Source organism: Canis lupus, chromosome 5, assembly GCF_003254725.2.
Source record: "Canis lupus dingo isolate Sandy chromosome 5, ASM325472v2, whole genome shotgun sequence".
NCBI lineage: Eukaryota > Metazoa > Chordata > Mammalia > Carnivora > Canidae > Canis > Canis lupus.
Genome location: NC_064247.1, coordinates 70,068,583 through 70,089,937, shown reverse-complemented (window position 1 = coordinate 70,089,937; position 21,355 = coordinate 70,068,583). Strand labels below are relative to the sequence as shown.

At 40.4% G+C, this 21,355-nt stretch overlaps 1 protein-coding gene across 4 annotated transcripts in view; it reads left to right on the top strand.

The window, feature by feature from the left end:
* HSD17B2 (hydroxysteroid 17-beta dehydrogenase 2) overlaps positions 1 to 20,891 on the top strand; it is an 81,532-nt gene extending 60,641 nt beyond the window's left edge. For 2 of the 4 annotated variants that reach the window (XM_025426976.3, XM_025426973.3), the window contains 2 exons: positions 14,705 to 14,842; positions 20,258 to 20,891. In XM_025426976.3, coding sequence (XP_025282761.1) covers positions 14,705 to 14,842; positions 20,258 to 20,601 — 482 coding nt within the window. In that variant the 3' untranslated portion in view covers positions 20,602 to 20,891. The remainder of the gene's footprint in view (positions 1 to 14,704; positions 14,843 to 20,257) is intronic. The other 2 variants (XM_025426974.3, XM_025426975.3) reach the window with 2 other exon arrangements.
* The last annotated feature ends 464 nt before the right edge of the window (positions 20,892 to 21,355 follow it).

Here is a 21,355-nt window from a genome sequence, read left to right as displayed (position 1 = left end):
CCCGTGATGACAAATCCTTAGATGTTGCCTGCCACATATCCCCTGGGGAGGTGTATGTGTGCAAAATTGCCCATATTGGAGAACCTCTGGTCTTGGCTAAAGATTTAAATGCATTGTGGGTTCAGTGCTTAGAAAGTATAGTTACTGGTGCATCATAGAAAGTACCCTAATTAAAAGAACCTCTCTACTGAGAGACAGTAATAGTTGCCCACCCCATTGAATTATTTAAAATTCATTAAAATGACTTTAAACCAAAGTAAGTGGCCCTAGAGATTCTTGCAAGTCTGTAAATTATAGGTATCCCACAGAGTTCCCAGCCTCGAACAAGGTCCTACTTAATCTAGGGAAGTTAACTGTGGGATCAGTCCTGAACTTCTTGCTGAGCTGGCTGCCTTAAAGAAATCATCTGGCAAATCATTTAGCCAGTTCCTCAGTGGCTCACTGATGTATCAGGAGGCTGAAGCTGAGATCTGCTTCCCTAAACTCTCATGAAATAACCAGGGCTAGTGTAGGGTAGGGGGAGGTAGTAGAACCAGACTGAGTGAACGTCTTTGTGCTGAGTTGGATTAGATGCTTACCTATGCCTAACATCATTTAACTCTAATGTGTGCAGGACGCAGATATTAATTCTTGTTCTAGAGCAAGCACACTAGTGGGGGTCATCCAGCTGGTGAGTGACAGAGTCAGGGCTGGAAACTGGGTTTGCCTTTTTTTCTCTAAGTTCTGTCTGTGTTCTTCTCACTTTTCCAGACTGTCTGCCCAATAAGAATATACTAGACAAATGGAGCATTAAAAACACGGACCCTAATTCTAGTATATTTAAATGATGATTAGAAGTGTTAACAATTTAGGGATGTCTCCTTCACCAGCCCTTCCCAAACACCAACACAGGTGTGGTCATCACCTGGGGAGCCTATTAAAATGCAGAATTTGACTGAGTAGACCTAATCGTCTAAGATTCTGCATTTCTAAAACTAGTTCCTGAGTGGATGCTCCCAGTCCCCAACTTTTTCACATTTCAGATGCATTAGAATCACCAGGAGGGCTACTTAAAAAAAACTGCAGGAAATCAGTATTGCAGTGAGATAGCATTTCATACCCACTAGGATGGCTATAAAACAAAACAAAACAAAACAAAACCCAGGAAATGACACTTGATGGCAAGAGTGTGCAGACTGGAACACATGAGTTGCTGGTGGGAGCATACAATGGCCCAGCCTCTATGGAAACATTTGGCAGTTCCTTAATAAGTTAAACATAGAATTACCATATGACCCAGCAGTTCAACTCCTATGTATATACTCAAGAGAACGGAAAACAGGTGTTCAAACAAAAACTTGTACACGGATGTTCATAGCATTCATTATTCATAATAGTGAGAGGTGGAAACAACCCAAATGTTCATCAACTAATGAAATGATAAGTAAAATATCATCTATCCATACAATGGGATACTACTAATCCATAAAAATGAATGGTACAGAGTGGATGAACCTTGAAAAGATTACAGTAAGTTACAGAAGCCAGACATAAAAAGCCACATATCGGATGATCCTATTCTTGTGCCCAAAATTGCGAATCCGAGAAACCACCAAGGAGCCGACACCGATGCAAACACACGAGGGTCTATTTACAAGCTCCAGCTTGGGTCCAAGTATACCCGACACAGCGGAGCAGGGACTTGGACCCCGAAGTGGGTTACAGCTGGTTTTTTTATAGGCTGGTCTAGGGGATTTTCAGAAGGGGTGGAGGAATTTCTCAAGTTCTGTTTACATTTTGATATGGGGCTTTCAAGGGCATTGAGCTCTGTTCTCATTCTAATATGGGACTTTCTACCATGGGTGTGGGCTCTGTTGTCTTTCTGATATGGGATTACCTGCCGAGGACATTGAGGACATTCTGCAGTTTTTCCCATAAAGTTCAGCTCTTATTCACAGGGGCCTAAGATGGCTGTACTTGTGCTAATGCTAAACTTTAGGTGGGATGGCCTTAATTTTTCTCGGCCTCCACACTATTTATATGAGGTGTCCACGATAGGCAAATCCAGAGAGATGGAGAGCATATTAGCATTTGTCAGGGGTGGGGAAGAGGGAATGAGAAGGGGCTGCTTAATGACTATAGGTTTTCTTCTTTTCCTTCCTTCCTTCTTTCCTTCCTTCCTTCCTTCCTGGGCCAAAGGAAAAAAATAGATTTTTTTTATGGAACTAGAGGGTATTATGCTAAGTGAAATAAGTGAGAGAAAGACAAATACCATATATGATTTTACTCATGGACTTTAAGAAACAAAACAGATGAACTTAGAGGAAGGGGAGGAAGGTTACAATTATTTCCATCCCCTGCTGTTCTTTTCTTTCTTTCTTTCTTTCTTTCTTTCTTTCTTTCTTTCTTTCTTTCTTTCTTTCTTTCTTTCTTTCTTTCCTTTTCTTTCTTTCTTTCTTTCTTTCTTTCTTTCTTTCTTTCTTTCTTTCTTTCTTTCTTCTTTCTCTCTCTCTCTCTCTCTCTTTCTTTCTTTCTTTTCTTTCTTCCTTCCTTTCTTTCTTTCTTTCTTTCTTTCTTTCATTCAAGATTTATTTATTTATTTGAGAGTGAGAGACACTGTGTGCAAGTAGGGTGCGGAGGGTCAGAGAGAGAGGGAGAGAGAAACTTAAGCAGATTCAAGCGCTGAGCACGGAGCCTGACATGGGGCTTGACAGAGCACTTGACACTGTCTTGTCCCAGCTCTTGATCTCAGGACCCTGAGATCATGACCCCAAGACCACAACCTGGGCTGAAACCAAGAGTTCTACGCTTAACCAATTGCACCAGCCAGGTACCCCTAATAGTTCTAGGATTTTCTTTTGGGGCAATGAGAATGTTATGGAGCTAGATAGCTATGATGGTTGCACGGTATTGTGAATGTACTAAATGCCATTTGAATTGTATACATTAGAAAAGTTAAATGGTGAATTTTATGTTATATGTATTTTACCATAATAAGAAAAAAATTGTGTCCACCTCCAGATTTCTGATTCAATATAACTCTGGAGTGGGACCTGAGGATTTGCACTTCTTCTTTTTTTTTTTTTTTTTTTTTAGATTTTTATTTATTTTGTTTGAGAGAGAGAGAGAGAGTGCACAAACAGGGGGAGGGACATAGGGAGAAGGAGAGGCAGACTTCCCACTGAAGCAGGGAGCCTGACATGGGGCTTGATCCCAGGACCCTGAGATTATGACCCCCGCCAAAAGCAGCTGTCCAATGGACTAAGCCCTCCTGTTAGCTGCACTTCTAATAGCTTCAGGGCTGCTCCTGGCTCCCAACTACACTTTGAGTAACAGGTCCCAGATTTTGACTTTGATACTTAAATAGTTTATCATATCCCCAGAGACTGTCAGATTACAGGAGAACAACCAGGCACTATTAGTCTCAAACTTCTGCTAACCATGCTTAAAGAAGATTAGCAAATCTGCCTCTCTTGGGGACATGGGGTTTGGTTTGTATTTTCGACTTGGAAAAGATCAATAAAGGAATGGACTTGGTTACTTGAGTTGACTCCAGATGACCTTGGAGGAGGGAGAAACTGGCTGAGAGGCTTCATTCTATTCTCCTAAAATAAGGTCATCCGAGTTCTGGTTTAGGAAGGTATTAAAGAGTAAGATAGCTGCTGTGGGCATGGGACTTTGGGGCCCCGTGAACAAATAAGAACAAAAGAACAAAAATTCAACTTAGAAAATTTCAAAGACTTAATTGGCTTTATTAACTGATTTGTGAACCAGGCAGTACCCCATCTAGCAAGCTCTAAGAAGTTGTACAAAATGGAAGGTTTTTATAGGAAGAAGGGTGGGGCATGGAGATTATTAGCAAAAGAGGATTTTTTTTCAGTTAAATTCACTTTCCCTTAGGGGGAAAAGCAGACAGTCTTACCAAGACTTCATCTTCCTTGAGGGTGGTGGTGGGGGAATGCAGAGGGTTTGTGTGACAGATTACCTCATTGGCATTGACCAGAAGACTTCTTAACTGACCCAGTTAAGACTACATTTCTGGAAGAGGTTCAAACCATAATTAGGTTAGGTATCAAGCCTTTGTTGGGTGATGTGGCCTACCGTAAGTGGCTCCATTTTGTGCCAATGGTTTTTCTTTTTGCTACCCTTCAAATGTGTCTTCTCCCCAATTCCATGTGGGGTCCCGTAAGTCAACTCAATTTTGACATTATCTACCTGGAGATAACATCAGATCCTATAGGTTAAGGGCTCAGTCCTACAAGACTGTCCCCCAACCTGCATTTCAGATGCCAGTTTGTCAACTGTGCTTCTGGATCTACCAGCTGTAGAATAGAGGTTCCAATGACCATCCCCCTTGGGTTCAATTAATTTGCTAGAGCTGTTCATAGAACTCAGGAAAACTGGTTACTTACTGGATTATCAGTTTATTACATAGAATATTAAAGGATATAAATCAAAAGCCAGTTGAAGAGATACATAGAATAAAGCATAGGAAAAGACCAGGGAGCTTCCACACTCTCTGAATCTATGTGTTTACCAGTCTGGAAGCTCTCTAAACCTCCTCCTTTTAGGTGTTTAGGGAGGCTTCATTACACAATTGATGAAATCTTTTGGCCATTGGTGATTAATCTTAATCTCCAGCTCCCCTCCCAGGAGCTGGGGTTTTGGGGAAGGACAGAAAGTTCTGCTCCTCCAAACTCCAGGTGGGTTCCTTTGGCAACCAGTTCCCACCTTTAGGCAAGTTCCAGTCACCACATTAGCATAGCAAAAGATCTCTGCTGCTGTCCTCACTTAGGAAATTCCAAAGGGTTTAGCTTTGTGCTAGAAATGGGTCAAAGACCAAATATATATCTCTTATTATAAATCACAATATCATAGAGCTTCAGGCTGAAAGGTTACAATTATTTCCATCCCCTGCTGTCTTAATAGGGCATTTACTTGCAAAACATTTTGACTCTCACAATTACTATATACCCATATGCCAGTTTTAGGTAGAAAAGAGAGGTTCTCCAGGTAGGTATTGATGAGATGATGCTGAAGAGTTTTGAGGTCCTGTGTGATCTCAAATGACATCAAGGCCGTTTGGCTGGTAGAACCTTAGGAAATGTTACTAACTTATTGCTAATGCTACTAAGGGTGTCAGAAAAAGTCCATGTCTGAGCACACTGAAGAGGGAGAGAGAGGGTCTACATGGTTCTTTTGAAAGCTCTAAACTTGTAATGTCAAGTCTTCCTCAGTTTCAGTCCATGACCAACAGTATCAACAACATGAATGCTGAGTTTATCACTTGCCAGGGAACAAAGTCATTGAATATTTCTCTGAACAGACAAACTAGGTTGGGGACTGTGGAATCTTCTGGAGGAGGGGTGGAACACTACAGTCATGGTGGCTACACTAAGTAAGGATATTAAGTTTGCAGTTAAGAAGCATGGATATGATATGATTTGGAGTAGTGTTGGGGTCTGGAGCAGACAGCCAAGAAAGAATTCTTGAGACATCTTCAGGGCAAAAAAAGTGGTTTTAGGAAAGCACGGGGACTGGACCCTATGAGCAGAAAGAGCTGCATCCCAGGATTATGAGGAGCGACTGATTATATACTTTGGGGTTGGGGGAAGTAAAGATAAAGAGGAGTTCTAAAAGAATTTTCATTTGATAAAGAAGACTCCAGGGATACTGGACACAGGGCTAGGGTCAAGCTAAGGTTATTTTTCCCTCTAGTAAGGTATTAAGACACCTGGGAGCTTCCTGGAGAAATGTCACACATATCCCACCCAGGAGTTGGGGGGAGGGCTTTGTGGGGTGTCAGCTTGTGGTCTGTCCTCAGCTTGCCTCCTGCTTCCTCATTGGGGAAGAAGAAAATTGTCACTTTAAATTGGGTTGCAGCCTTGGCAGGTGTTTCTAAAGCTCTAGCTTGTCCATGAGGCTTTTCTCATCTTTGAAGATTTCAAATAAGCAGGCCTTAGTTTTTGGCCTCCAATGCCAAACTTCAAAAACTTAAATTTTTTGTTTTATTTATCAAAATTTTAGGAGATGTTATGGACCTTTATTCAGCCAAATGGAAGACTTTATGGACCTTTATTCAGCCTATATGGAAGCTAAGCAATTATCCCTTGTTAAGCCTATCTTAAAGGAAGTATGTATTTTTTAACTTTTTTATTTGGAAATAATTACAGACTCACAGGAAGTTGCAAGGATAGGTACAAGGAAATCTTGTTTACTCTTCACCTCACCTCCCCTAATAACATCTCGTGTAACTATAGGAGAATAACAAAACTATGTAATGTGGTGCAGCCACTGTGGAAAACACTATGAAGGTTCTTCAAAAAATTAAAAATAGAACTATCCTATGATCCAGCAATTGCACTAGTAGGTATTTATCCAAAGGATACAAGCATAGTGATCCAAAGGGGCACCTGCACCCCAATGTTTTAGCAGCAATGTCTACAATGGCCAAACTATGGAAGTATATATATTTATATATATATGTATATGAATATTACTTAGCCAACAAAAAGAATGAAATCTTGCCATTTGTAACGATGTGGATGGAACTAGAGGGTATTATGCTAAGTGAAATAAGTGAGAGAAAGACAAATACCATATATGATTTTACTCATGGACTTTAAGAAACAAAACAGATGAACTTAGAGGAAGGGGAGGAAAAATAACATAAGATGAAAACAGAGAGGGAGGTAAGCCATAAGAGACTCTGAACTTTAGGAAATAAACTGAGGACTGCTGGAGGGGAGGTGGGTAGGGGGATGGGGTAACTGAGTGATGGGCATTAAGGGTTACTTGAAGTAATGAGCACTGGGCATTGTATGCAACTGGTTAATCACTTAATTCTACCTCTGAAACTAAATAATACCTCTGAAACTACTACTACTACTACTACTACTAAAATAATAATTATTACTAATAACTAATAATACTAATAATAACTAATAATTCAATAATAAATTGAATTTAAATTTAAAAAAATCAAAAACCATGTAACAGATATTGCTACAGAGCACAGAATTATTCACATTTCACCAGTTATATCTGCACTGTGTGTGTTCATAGTTCTGTGCAGCTTTATCACATGCATGGCTTCCTGTAACTACTAACACAATCGAGACATGGAACTATTCTATCACAGGGATCCTCCAAGATACCCCTTTATGGCCACAACTATTCTCTTAGCCCATTTCCAATCCCAACAACCATGAATCTGTTCTCCTTCATGTCTATAGTTTTATTTCAAGAATGTTATATAAATGAAAGCATACAATATGCAACCTTTTGAGACTGGCTGTCATTCAACTAATTTGAAAGGAATGTATTTTGATCCAGGTTTATACAGCTTATAAAAACTCCCTTCTTCCAGCACAGCATTAGAAAGGTTTATTCTAGTCCTGGAACACAATATCTTACCGCCAACATCGGTGATACTTGGATCAAGGGTAAACACTGCCAGGTCTCTATGCAACCTCTGAGATCATGTTAGCCTTCTACAGCCAAAACAGAGATTAGGTTTTTTTCAGATCTCAAGCTGGTATGGTATTAGCATCTACATGTCCAGGGGATAGAAATATATATGGAAAATTTTCAGAAATGTTCTCTAGAAGTATTTAACAATCCTGTCTGCATATTAGAATCACCTAGGGGAGCTTTTAAAAATTCTAGTGCCTGTGATGAGCCACAAACCAGTTAAATCATGTGGGAATGAGGGGAAGAATAGATTTTTTTTTAAAGCTCCCCAGGCAGTTCCAACTAGCTACTGAATATGAAACCTATTGCTCTAAAACAATTAGCTGCAATAGAGGGTCTCAAACTTTGGGGTCACGAATGTAAAACAGGAACACTTGGGAAATATGGGAACATCACAAAACCCCAGGCTCATTCCTCCCTGAAGGACCTTGACCTCTGGATACTTCATTAGCTCCCCAGGTGATTCTGATACTCGCTGTGATACTCACCAAAGTCTGAGAAACACTGACTCAGAAACACTGTTCTCACACTAACTGCAGAGTTTTATTTAAATACTGATGTTCAGGTTCCACTGCCAAATTCTCTTTTTTTAAATTTCATTGCTCTAAGGTATGGCCTGGGCATTAATTTTTTTGTTTTTTGTTTTGTTGTGTTTTAATGTTCCCAAGGTGACTCCATTGTACCTACTGAATTATATACCACTGATCTAGAATGAAAAAACAAAATTTAACAATAAGCACAAAGCATATATTTGTCTCTCTGGGCATTCTGTTTTCCTTTAATGTCAGCCAGTGGATAAGTATGTAAATTCCCAAGACTTAGCCTTCTTGGAATTACATCAGTACTCTGGATGGTCATGAAGGCTATAACCCACACATACACCCAGGGTTGTACATTCCTTACCAGTTCTCCTGTGTTCCAATAGATAAACCCTCTATTTTGGAAGTCAAGTTTTCCCCTAGAAATGGAAATAAACTTACCAAGTTCTTGGCAACCTCTTCTTACCTTGCTGCCTTCTGGCAATAGGATTTTAACCTGAGTAGAGCAAAAAAAGAAATTACAAATCTAACTGGACAGGTAATGAAGAGGTGCAAAGGTCAAAAGGGAGTATGCCCTGAAATCCTGTAAGGCTCTCAGTCAGCAAAACCTGGATATCTGCACTTACTTCATCTTATGCCCCCAGGAATCTTAGACACTAACAGGAAATGTTAACAGCAAGATTGAATCTATGCAGTTGAACCTTACAGAACTGCCATTTTGTAGGTCAATGATGGTCTGATAATGGCAATTTCACAGGGTTCACTATAATACAAAAGACAAATGTGTCTTAACTGTTGGATCCAAAGCATGTTTTCTGTTTAGATTGGTAATGTGGGATATGATAAATTCTTGCCACTTGTCATATCATCCATAACGCAGGAGGTCACCATGAAAGCACACACATATTCAGAAATATGGGGCCAAACCCCTAATGTTCTAGTTCAAGATTTAGTATTCAAGGGAATCACTTGGGTTGGTTTCAGTTGCAGATTCTGATTCAGTAGGTCTAGGGTGGGTCCTAGAAATCCATATAAACAAGTACTCTGGGAAATCCTGAAACAGGTAGACTTATTAATCTAAGAAACACCAAACATATGGAGTCTTTTGGGCTATTGAGAAATTGTAAAAACCTTGAGTAGTACTAACACAAGAAAGCTCATATATGGAGATTACTTTATGTCAGGCACTATTCTAATATATTAATATATTTGACCTTCAAAACAGCTCAGTGATGCATATACTATCATTTTTAATTTACAGATGAAAAGACAGAGGTGCATAAACATAAAATGACTTTCCTAATTTTAATTTATTTTACTTGTCAATGACAGAGCTGGGATTTGAACTTAAGCAGCTTTGGCCCAAAAATCTGCTCTTCACCATGGCCTTCTGCTAACTGACATGGTTGCCAGCCAAACTCCCCTCATCTGTAAAATCATGGAGAAGTGAGAAGGGTGTAACTCTGCAAACTGGGTTGCAAACTAGAATATGTTGCTTTAACTTCTTGGGCCTTTCTCACCAGGTAAAGTAAAAAGTTAGTTGTGGAACTCTTAAGATTTTGTAAAACTAAAGATGACTTTTAAAAGTATCAGCTGGGGGTGCCTGTGTAGCTCAGTCAGTTGAGCATCAAGTTCTTGATCTCAGGGTGATGAGTTCAAACCCAGGTTGGGCTCCATGCTGAATGTGGAGCCTATTTAAAACTTTTTTTTTTTTTTAAAGAAACAATCAGCTGGTTATCTGAGGCACAAACAACAACAAAAATAATCAGCTGGTTATCTGAGGCAAGACAGGAACCAGAATTTAATGTTTATTGCCAGATGCTGTATTGAAATTTCATCAGTTAAGCCTCAGGACTCTTTCTTTTAAGTTGCGGAGTCAAACCCTCAAACTATCTAAAACAGAAGAGGGAAAAGGAATTTATTAGCTCACCAACTGACTGGAACTAAGTTTTAAGAAGGGATCATCATAACAATCCCCCACCTGCACTCCTTGTTTCCCTCCTCAACCTCTCCCCCCTCCCTTACAACTTCTGCATTCCCTTTCTTGCTTCTCTGCTTCCCTTTGCTTACTGTCTCCAATGTGATAGCAGAAGTGACCCCTGGGAGTTCTGGTTTTCTACTGTGATCATGCTTACGTAGCCAGGAATAAACAATAAGGTCATCTCCCTTCCCTTTCACCATCATCAGGACTCTGACTCAGTTGAGGTCACATGCTCAGCCCCAACTCAATCTCCCAGTCCAGGGGATGGAGTATTGTGATGGGCCAGTCTACCCCTTTCAATGAGAAAGGCAGAACCATTGATCGACAGTCTTCCTACAGAAAGAGGGAGGTAAGGATGAGTATTTCTCAAAAGGAAATTATGTGAGCCAGGCCAAAGCTTTAATAATCATGTAAGAATAAGGATGATAATTGACATGAATTATTTTAGGTCTCTCTTCAATGCCTATGGTCTCCCCATCCCCCCTCACCAGTTTTATTGAGATATAGTTGACATATAACATTGTATTAGTTTAAGGTACACAATATACTGATCTATGTATATATTGCAAAATGATGCCCACAAAAGGTTAGTTACCATCCATCACCTCACATAGATACATTTTTTTTTCTTGTGATGAGAACTTTTAAGATTTACTCTTAGCAATTTTCAAATATACGATATAGTATCATTAACTATAGTCACTATGCTGTACGTTATATCCCTGGAACTTATCTGTTATTTTTTTCAAAGATTTTATTTATTTATTCATGAGAGACATAGAGAGGCAGAGACATAGGCAGAGGGAGAAGCAGTCTTCCTGTGGGGAGCCTGATGCAAGACTCGATCCCAGGACCCCAGGATCACGACCTGAACTGAAGGCAGACACTCAAGCACTGAGCCACCCAGGTGTCCCACTTACCTGTGTTATTACTGGAAGTTTGTACTTTTTGACCACCTTCACCTATTTCACCCCACCCTCTACTTCTGGTAACCACCTATCTGTTCCCTGTATCTATGAATTTGTTTTTTTTTTTTTTAGATTTCCCCATAAGTGTGCTCATAAAGTATTTCTTTTCTTTCTGTTATCTTACTTAGTATAATGCCCTCAATTTCCTCAAGATCCTCAAGGTCTATCTATGTTAATACAAACAGCAAGATTTCCTTTCTTTTTAATGGTTGAATAATATTCCATTGCATATATATGCTAAGTTTCCTTTATCCATTCATCCACTGATGGACCTTTAGGTTGTTTGCATGTCTTGGCCATTATAAATAATGCTGCAGTGAACACAGCAGTGAAGATTCTATGCTCTATTTTAAGTGAAATATTTGAGATCATCATAGATTTATCTAAAGTTTTAAGAAAGAATAAAGAGAGATCTTATGTACTCTTTACTTTGTTTCCTCCAATGATTGAATTTCTCAAAACCATAGTACAATATTATAAGCAGCATACTGATAATGATAATTCACCAATTTTATTCAGATTTTCCCAATTTTACCTGTACATGTGTATATTTGGATCCCTACATTTTATCACCTCATTTTCATTTTAATTACATTGTAGGCTAGATAATGAAACTCAAGGCATGGTTCCATTAAGTGGCTAGAAATGGTCAATGTCTCTACTAAGACTGTTCTTTAAGAAACCAGAGCATGGTCATTGCAGTCATGCTTTCTTTGTGTGCAGAAATGAATTCAGTGTTTTATGGGGTCCAGGAAGAGGTAGCTGAAAGCCTATCAAAGACATAAGGGTTTGTCCTACCCTCTACAGACCATAAGGTGATGACTTAAGTATCTCTTAATAAACACTCTTTAATAAATGTTAGATATGGATATGAGCCATATTTTGTGGTCTCAAGCACATTGACAACTTTAATTTTGGGATAGACTTAGGACTCAGGCCAAGAGAACTCAGGACTAGGAAGATGTTCTCCCATGGATGAAACATACCCAACTAGAAGAATAAAAGATACTTTGGCAAAGGAAAGGAATAATTTTCAAAGTTCTGAAGTTGGAAAATCAAAGACAAATAATTGTGGGAAACTGGACCCATGTTTGCTTTTGGTGAGAAATCACTGAAGGCTGGGAAAGCTGGTAGGACAGAGATGCCTGGAAAGATTAAGAGCAGAGAACACAGGAAATCCTCCACCCATGCCCAGATAGTTGTGCAAATATTCTCAGGGATTTAAGGCAGAGAAAAATACCTATGAAGTCATCTTTGGCATTTCCTGATGTGCCTATGGTCCCAAAAGGCAGGTGGTGGTTGTTTCTCCTTTCCTTTCTTTTCCTCTTTCCTTTCTTCTTTCGTTTTCTATTTTATTTCCTTCCCTTTCTTTAAAAAATTGAGATATAATTTACATACAATAAACTGTCATATTTAAAGTACACAATTTGTGGGGCTCCTAGATGGCTCGTTTGGTTAAACCTCTGACTCTTGGTTTCAGCTTAGGTGATGATCTAGGGGTCCTGGGATCGAGTCCTGTATCAGGCTCTATGCCCCACAGGGAATCTTCTTCCCCTCTTCCACTACCCCTCCCCCAGCTCCTGCACTGTCTCTCTTAAATAAATAAAATAAAATCTTCAAAGTATACACTTTGATAAGTTTAGACCTATGTATATAACTAGGAAACTATCACCATAATTAAGATAGTGAACATGTCCATCATCCCCAAAAGTTTCCTTGTCCCCCTTTCTAACCCTTCCCCATCCCATTGCAGGTAACCACTGATCTGTTTATATCACTATAGATTGGTTTGCATTTTCTAAAATTTTAAATATATGGAATCATACAGCACATACCCTTTTTTTGTCTGGCTCTTTCATTCACCATACTTACTTTGAGACTTATTTATGCTGTTGTATGTATCAAGTTTATTCTTTTTTTAAAGATATTATTTATTCATGAGACACACACACACACACACACACACACACACACAGAGGTAGAGACATAAGCAGAGAGAGAAGCAGCCTCCATGCAGGGAGTCTGATGTGGGACTCGATCCCAGGGCTCCAGGATCACACCCTGGGCCAAAGGCAGACACTCAACTGCTGAGCCACCCAGGTGTCCCTATTCTTTTTTTTTTTTTTTTTTTTTAAGAAATTTTATTTTTAAGTAATCTCTAAACTCAACATGGGGCTCAAAATCACAACTTTGTGATCAAGAGCTGCATGCTCCACCAACAAAGCCAGGCAGGTGCCCCTTATGTGCATTCCTTTTAATGAACTTTTTAAAATGGCTGATTTGTATTCCATTGCATGGCTGTATCTGAATTGGTTTAGCGATTGACCCAATGTTTGCTTCTTTGACTAGAGAAATCTTGACCAAAGCTGAGAGCCCTAATGTTGTTGGTCTAGTCACCCTGGGTTCCCACGAGGTCCCCTGCATGCTGTGAGCCCTGTCTTCAGCCCTTCCCAATCTCAATTACCTTCCAGTTAAAGAACACCAGGAATACATGTGTATTCGTTTCCTAGGGCTGCCATAACAAATTACAATGATATAAAACAACAGGAATTTGTTCTGTCACATTTCTGGAAGCCAGAAGTCTAAAATCAATGTGTTGGCAGGGCCACTTCCCTCTGAAGGCTCTAGAGAAGAATACCTTTTTTCACAATCCCAGCTTCTAGGGGCTCTAAGCATTCCTTGGCTTGTGGCAGCATCCCTCCCATCTCTGTCTCCATCTTCACATGGTCTGTTCTCCTGTTTCTCTGTGTGTCTTCTTTTCTGTCTCCTTAAATCTTTTTTTTTTAATTTTTATTTATTTATGATAGTCACACACAGAGAGAGAGAGAGAGAGAGGGAGGCAGAGACATAGGCAGAGGGAGAAGCAGGCTCCATGCACCAGGAGCCCGACGGTGGGATTCGATCCCAGGTCTCCAGGATCGCACCCTGGGCCAAAGGCAGGCGCTAAACCACTGCGCCACCCAGGGATCCCTCTTTTCTGTCTCCTACAAGAAAACCTATTATTGAATTCAGGGCCCATCCTGATCCAGGATGGTCTCATCTTGAGATCTGTCCTTTAATTACATCTGCAGACTGTTATTCCAATTAAGGTCACTTGACTTCTCTGGCTTCCTTTGCCTCTGCTTTCCATAACTCCTCCTACACATGTGGTCCAATGATAGACCCAGGTTAAGGATCAGTTTCTTCCAGCTTCTAAGCTAAGTGTGATCCAGGTGCAATAAAGAGCATCTCCACAGCCCTAACTAGCTCTCCTAGAATAAGCCCTTTCTTACTTCCTCATACAAAGAAGTCCCATGGTTCCCTATGGTGTGCATTACTCCTTGTTTTGACAAATATTAGACCCAATTTGTTCAACTACAGGTGCTAGATTGGGCTGACCACCCCTTCCTCCAGATATGTCCACCCAGAACCTCAGAATAGTGGTTGGCCAAACTGGAAGGTCCAAGGCTGTGGCAGATCCTCTTTATCTGCCCCAGCCTGAATCACGTTTAGCTTAGAAGCCAGGATAGATTGACCTTTACACTTGGTTTGTCATTGGATCAGCTGTGATGGTGCCAGACCAAGGTTGTGACCAAGAATAGGCACCCACCTGGGTACAGAAGGCCCTTGTCTGCCTTAGTCACCACTGATTCCAGTTCCCGGCATGTAGTAGGTCCTGTTTAAATACTTAGTGGATAAAAAAAAAAAAAAAAAAAAAAATACTTAGTGGATAAACAAATGAAAACATCAGACCTGATTTTTTTTCTCTCTCGTTATTTCTATAGCAGGGGTCCCAATGGAAAAGCTGGCAGCCTATAGCTCATCCAAGGCGGCTCTGACCATGTTTTCAGCAGTCATGAGACAAGAGCTTTCCAAATGGGGAGTTAAAGTCTCTGTCATCCAGCCTGGAGGCTTCAGAACAAGTAGGTGTCTAAGCCCAAGAGTGTCATCTTGAAAGGGATGCTGAGAGTCTTTTGTTCTGAAAGAGTTTAAACTGAACCCCTCAGCGCTTGGCCAAAGAGGGGTTGGGATGGATGCGCCTCTTTTAAGAAAAAAGGAGCAGGGCCCAGTTTCTTCAATATATGGTTGCTCTCCTGTATTCTTCCACAAAGGAATTAAGTTTTGATGTCACGTGTTTTTCAAACACTATCCTCTCTTCTCTGAAAAATATAACCCACTCCCTTTCTACCCTGGAAGGAGATGGCCACCCTCTCCTCTCACCTCTCTGAATTCCTGAACTCTGAGCAGATGCAGACTACCCCTGTGGCTCGGTCCTTAGCTCTGAGTCATCAAACATTTAATTGGTGATTTAAGTGAAAATGTGAAAAAGCATGCCTATAAAAAATATGAAAAAGAGGGGGATCCCTGGGTGGCTCAGCGGTTTAGCACCTGCCTTTGGCCCAGGGTGTGATCCTGGAGTCCTGGGATCGAGTCCCATGTCAGGTTCCTGGGATGGAGCCTGCTTCTCCCTCTGCCTGTATCTCTGCCTCTCTCCTTCTCTCTCTCTCTCTTTCTATGTCTATCATGAATAAATAAATAAAATCTTTTTAAAAAATAAGAAAAAGAAAATTAGAGAGAAAAAAAGCATGCCTAATAAAAGACCACAAACTGGAAAGGTTTGCTAACACACTAGAAGAACCTTGAGGTCTAAAAGTTAATAAAACCAACAAATCTGAAAGAAAAACTGAACTTTTGTCTTGAAGCACTTGGCAGCCTGGGTACCACAGAGTTGTCCTGGAGAAGCATGGGTCAGTCAAGGAGTTGTTCTGGTAGGGAATCAGAGAAAGAAACCAGGGCCACTCAGGTTGTCAGGCTAGACCATCGCATAGGAATGGGGGAAAGAGGAGGCTTTGAGAGAGGTTTCCAACCTAGAGACTTCCTGGACGGGGAGGAGTGTGGAGCAGAGGTGATGGAATGGGACAGTGGACCAAAGATGATACCAAAGGTGACAGACTGAGACACTGGGATAGAAGGTGTGGCACAGAAGAAAGCTGGCTGACAGGTAATGTAAGGCAAAAATGATGAATTTGACTTGAAACCTGGTAGGAAGGTTGAGGATTTGATGACACAGCCAAAGAAAACTTCCAACACAGAACAAAAGACTCCATTTGGACCAGAAGGCGACCCTGCAGTTAATTATAGTTTTGAGGAGTCCCCAAAATTGTTAGAGCTGATATTTTGGGGGACCTGATCTTCTCAAGTGCTAGTCACTTTCCATACATCATTTCCTGATTGTGTTGCTCTTAATATTATTATTAATATTTATTTTATTTTGGGGGCGCCTGGGTGGCACACTCAGTTAAGTGTCCAACTCTTGATTTCAGCTCAGATCATGATCTCAGAGTCCTGAGATCAAGCCTGCATGGCACTCCCTGCTCAGCATGAAGTCAGCTTGAGGTTCTCTCCTTCCTCTGCTCCTCCCCCACTCATGCATGCATGCACGCACACACTTTCTCTTTCTAAATAAAGAAATAAAATCTTTAAAAAAATGATTTTATTTTTAAGTAATCTCTACACCTAATGTGGGGCTCAAACTTTCAAACGCAAGACCAAGAATTGCATGTTCTACTTACTGAGCCATCCAGGTGCCCCTTATTTTTATGTTTATTTTTTAAATGTACTTATTTGTTTGTTTTTAAAGATTTTTAAAAATTTTAAGATACTTTCTACATCCAATGTGGGGCTCAAACTTACAACCTTGAGATCAAGAGTCATGAGCTCCACTATCTGAGCCAGCCAGGAGCCCTCCCCCATTTTTAAAAATTGAGAAATATATCTTATATACACATAGTTTAACAATAACTATAAAAACTCATGCACTCAACATCCAGATCCAAAAAATAAAGCATTGTGAGCACTCAGAAGCTCCAGTGTCATTTCCAATCCTAGCCCTCCCCTTCCTTGACATGTACCTACTTTCTTACTTTTTGTAAGAAAACAATTGTTCATTTGCTTTTCTTTTCACTGTTATATCCATCCATAAATCCCCAAACAATTGAATTTGGCTTTACTGGCTTTTGAACTTTGAATGAAATCAGCCTGCATGTGTTCTTTTCTGTCTGGCTTTTCTCATTCAACATTATGTTTTCATGATTCATCTATGTTGTTTGTAGCTATAGCTAATTCATTTTCATTGCTATACGGTATTCTGTGAGCATGCCACAATTTTTCTATTATTTTTCTTTTTTAATTTATAATTTTTCTATTATTGATGGAATATTTGGGTTACTTTGGGACAGTTACGAGCGATTCAGCTATGGACTCTTTGGCACATGACATGTACTGCGGTGTACATGTAGGTGATTTACTGATGACACATTCCCAAGAGTGGAATGACTGGATTATGGAGTTTAATTATCTTCAGGATTATTTTTTAAAGATATTCATTCATTCATTCATTCGAGACACACACAGAGAGGCAGAGACATAGGCAAAGGGAGAAGCAAGCTCCTTGCAGGGAGCCTGATGTGAGACTGAATCCCAGGACCCTGGGATCATGACCTGAGCCAAAGCCAGACACTTAACTACAGAGCCACCCAGACACCCCTAATTATCTTCAGTTTTATTGGGTAATCCCAAGCTGTTTTTAAAAATATAGTTCCAACTTATACTCCCATCTTTCTCATATATGTCTTAATCCTCACCACAGCTCTGAGGGATAGGTTTAAGAATTGACATCATTTGCCAGGTAAGGATGCTAATGTGGGGTGGTGATACATACCCCTGTCTGGGTATGTGACACACTTTGGTTGTAGGCAATCTGAAAGCCAGATCCATAGGTGCAGTGCTCCATTCTTTCTTTTATACCAGGCGGCCCTCAGTCTAAAGGTGATTCTGATGGGCTCTTTTAAGGCAAAGGGCCAGAGAGGGGAAGGCTGAGGACTCTAGTTTGGAGAATGATGCTCAAAGCTGGGGCAGATTAAGGATGGGAGAACAAGAGTAGGAATCTTCAGGGAGACAAGGAGAGCTTCTGAAGACATTCAAGGAGATATACCAGATATTTTAGTTCTTGTAAGAAAAATAGCTAAAACATATTCCATGATTAGCAGATTTTAAGCACCTTACATATACAATCTCACTGAATCCTCATCTGTGAGATAGGTATCATAATATTCCCACCTAGTAGGAAAAAAACTGAGTCTCAGAGAAGTTAAGAAATTTCCCAAGCCATAGAGTAGTATGAGTCAGAGATGGGGTTTGGATCTAGGTCACCCTGACAGATTCATTGTGCATAGCCCCAAAGTGGCAGGGGATGGATGGGTGGGTGTCAAAAGTGGCAGATGAAGGTTGAGAAAAGTGTGGTGACTTTGTCACCGATAAAGGGAGCTTTGGAGACTCTGCACAGGGTACCACAGAAGTGGTTAGAAAGTCCATGCGGGGTGTAGAGAGGGAAGAAGTAGAGAAGAAAAGGGATCCCTCAGCCTGGAAAAGAGACTGAGGGAGAGGTAGCTGGAGGAACAGTGGTTCAATGGAGGAATATTTCGTTCAGGACCCAGAAGCCTCTAGAGCAATTGTTAGGGTAATCAATTCTTTAAGTGTGGTCTTGTGCCTTCACGAAAAAAACTGAGCAATTGAAATCTATTTGCATTTCTGCAAGTATAATTGGATGTCACTGGCTTACATTTCACAACTAGGCTCCCTCACTGACCTGATATCCTGGAATCCCCCAAACTAGTGAACCAAGGCTCATTCCACAGCAATCCCAGAGCAATCACACACTTTGCAGGAGGGAGCTCGGGGTGCTGCATTCTTTCTGGAAAGTAATCTGGCAGGTATTCAAATTCAAAATGCAGGTGCCTTTTGACCAGGTAACCACATTGTGGGAGCTGCCTGTAGACTAAAAAATGCTGAAAGATATATATACATCTCAGAGATGTATTGTGCAGGGCTATTTATAGCAATGTCAATGAGATGTTGAAGCCTGGGAATGACTGAAAAGTCCTTTCAGAGAGAAGTGGTTGCCTAAAAGCTGTTCAATGGGAAATTTCTGCTGCTCTGGTTTAAATCTGTAGCCATTGACTATCGGAGGCAGGTCTGTGATTTATTACTAAGCAAACAAAGAAGCAAATTTTTGGAAAACATGTCAACTATGATCCTTTTTGGTTTTTGTTTGTTCTTGGTAATATAAAATTAAACAAAGGCTTCTGTGTGTATATATGTTTGTATGAACAAGGAGAGAATATAGAAAGACACACAAAACTGTAAGTTACCATGGAGCAGATTAATTTTAAAAGCATATACATCTCCTTATTATTTTATATAATGAGCAGGCATTGCTACTATATTTTAAGGTAAATATATATAATTAAATTGTATATGATAAGTAATCATTGCTTCTATATTAAATGTTGATATATTTAATCACATATAATTTATATGTTAAAATTTAAATGTATACTTAAATTATACTTATTATATATTGCTTAAATTATATTTATTAAATAGATGATAGTCAATATTGTATATTTAATTTTATATATAGAAGAGGTTTCACTTCTCAATTAAAATTATATATAGATGTATATATGTATCTGCATATATATGCATGTATATATTTTTATATATTATATTGTATATATTACCTTTTATATTGTATATAGTAATCATGAAAATGAATGTAATAGAATGTTTGCGGCAGCACTATTTTTTAAAAAGAGATTTTATTTATTTATTCATGAGAGACATAGAGAGAGAGGCAGAGACACAGGCAGAGGGAGAAGCAGGCTGCCTTTGGGGAGCCTGATGTGGGACTCTATCCCAGGACCCTGGGATCACGCCCTAAGCCAAAGCCAGGCGCTCAACCACTGAGCCACCCAGGTGCCCCAATTGTGGCAGCACTATTTGTAAGAGTCCCCAAATGGAAACAACCCAGATGCCCATCACAGTATAATGGATAAATAGTTTATGACATGTTTATACAATGGAAAACTGCAGAGGTGGGAATGACCACACAGTATATGGATGACTCTCACAGCGGGATGTATGATTTCATTTACATAATGTGCAAAGCCAGGCAAAACTGATCTCTTCTGTTAATTGGGACAGTGGCTCCTGGGAAGAGGGCTGGGAGTGAGGGCTCCAAGGCCGGTTTGTCTTCTCGTTCTGCAGCTGGTTGCATGGGCTCTTCAGTTTGTGGAAACCCAGTCATGTGTGAACTTTTCTGTATGTATGTTGAAAAAATATACTCAATACCATTTAAGGCACATTAAAAAAAAAAGAAGAAGGCATTTGGGAACGGCTGTCCTTTCCAATTCACAGGGGCCTGCTTCCCTGGTAGAGGATGGATGTGCTGATCTAGCCTCCCCAGTACCTGAGCCTCCCTTCTTCTCACACCACAGATATCGCAGGCACAAGTGAAATGTGGAGTAAGCTGGAAAAGAACATCCTGGACCACCTTAGCTCTGACGTGGAGGAGGACTATGGCAAGGATTATATCCTCCAGCAGCGGAATTATCTGAAGTCAATCAATATAAAAACCAACACGGATATATCCCCTGTGCTCCAGGACATCCGACATGCCGTGTCTGCTAAGAGCCCCTTTGCCTTTTATGCACCGGGGGCATTGGCTTATTGTTTGCTCTTTTTTGTTTCCTTTAGTCCTACTGGCATATTTGATTATTTTAGCAAAAAATTGTGTGAAGTTAGAGGGAGTATGCCCAGAGCACTCATTAAGCAGCCCTAACTGAAGAATAAGCCATATGGGCAAATATGTGGGAAATGTTAGTCTTGAAATGAAAGGGAAACTTGAACTTCCCATTAAAGTTGTGGTTTCCTGGGGCGCCTGGGTGGCTCAGTCAGTTGGGTGTCTGCTTTCAGCTCAGGTCATGAGCTCCAGTCCTGGGATTGAGCCTGCAGAGTCAGGCTTCCTCCTCAGTGGGGAGTCTGCTTCTCTCTCTCTCTCTCTCTGCCCCTCCCCACTGCTTGTTATCGCTCTCTTTCAAATAAATGAAAACTTAAAAAAAAGTAGACAAAGCTGTGGTTTCCTACCTTGCGTTCCCTGTGAATTCTGTTGGTTGAATAGGACTTGGTGGTGAGAAGGCTGGTGGGTAGAAATGACCACCGTGAAGGGCATTAATTGAGTGCCTACTCTGCATGGATACATTTCAGATATTCTCTCATCCAGTTCTCATCAGAGAACCAAGGTAGGTATCTCCACCCCTATGTAACAGGTAAAGGAATTAAGGATCAGAGAGAGTAAGTTGTTAGTGCATTGTCACATTGCTGGCAAAGGCAGTTAGAATTGAAATCCAGGTTGGACCTCACTGCCTGCCAGGAGAGGAGGAAGAGGAAGAGATGGTGGGAAAAATGAGGTAGAGAAGGAAAAAGAGGAGGAGGAACTGGGCAGGACCACAGTCAAAAGGCGTTTTTTTCACTGTGAATTGATAACCTGCTGTACCTACTGTATACAAGGTACTAATTCCTGTATGTAATCAATG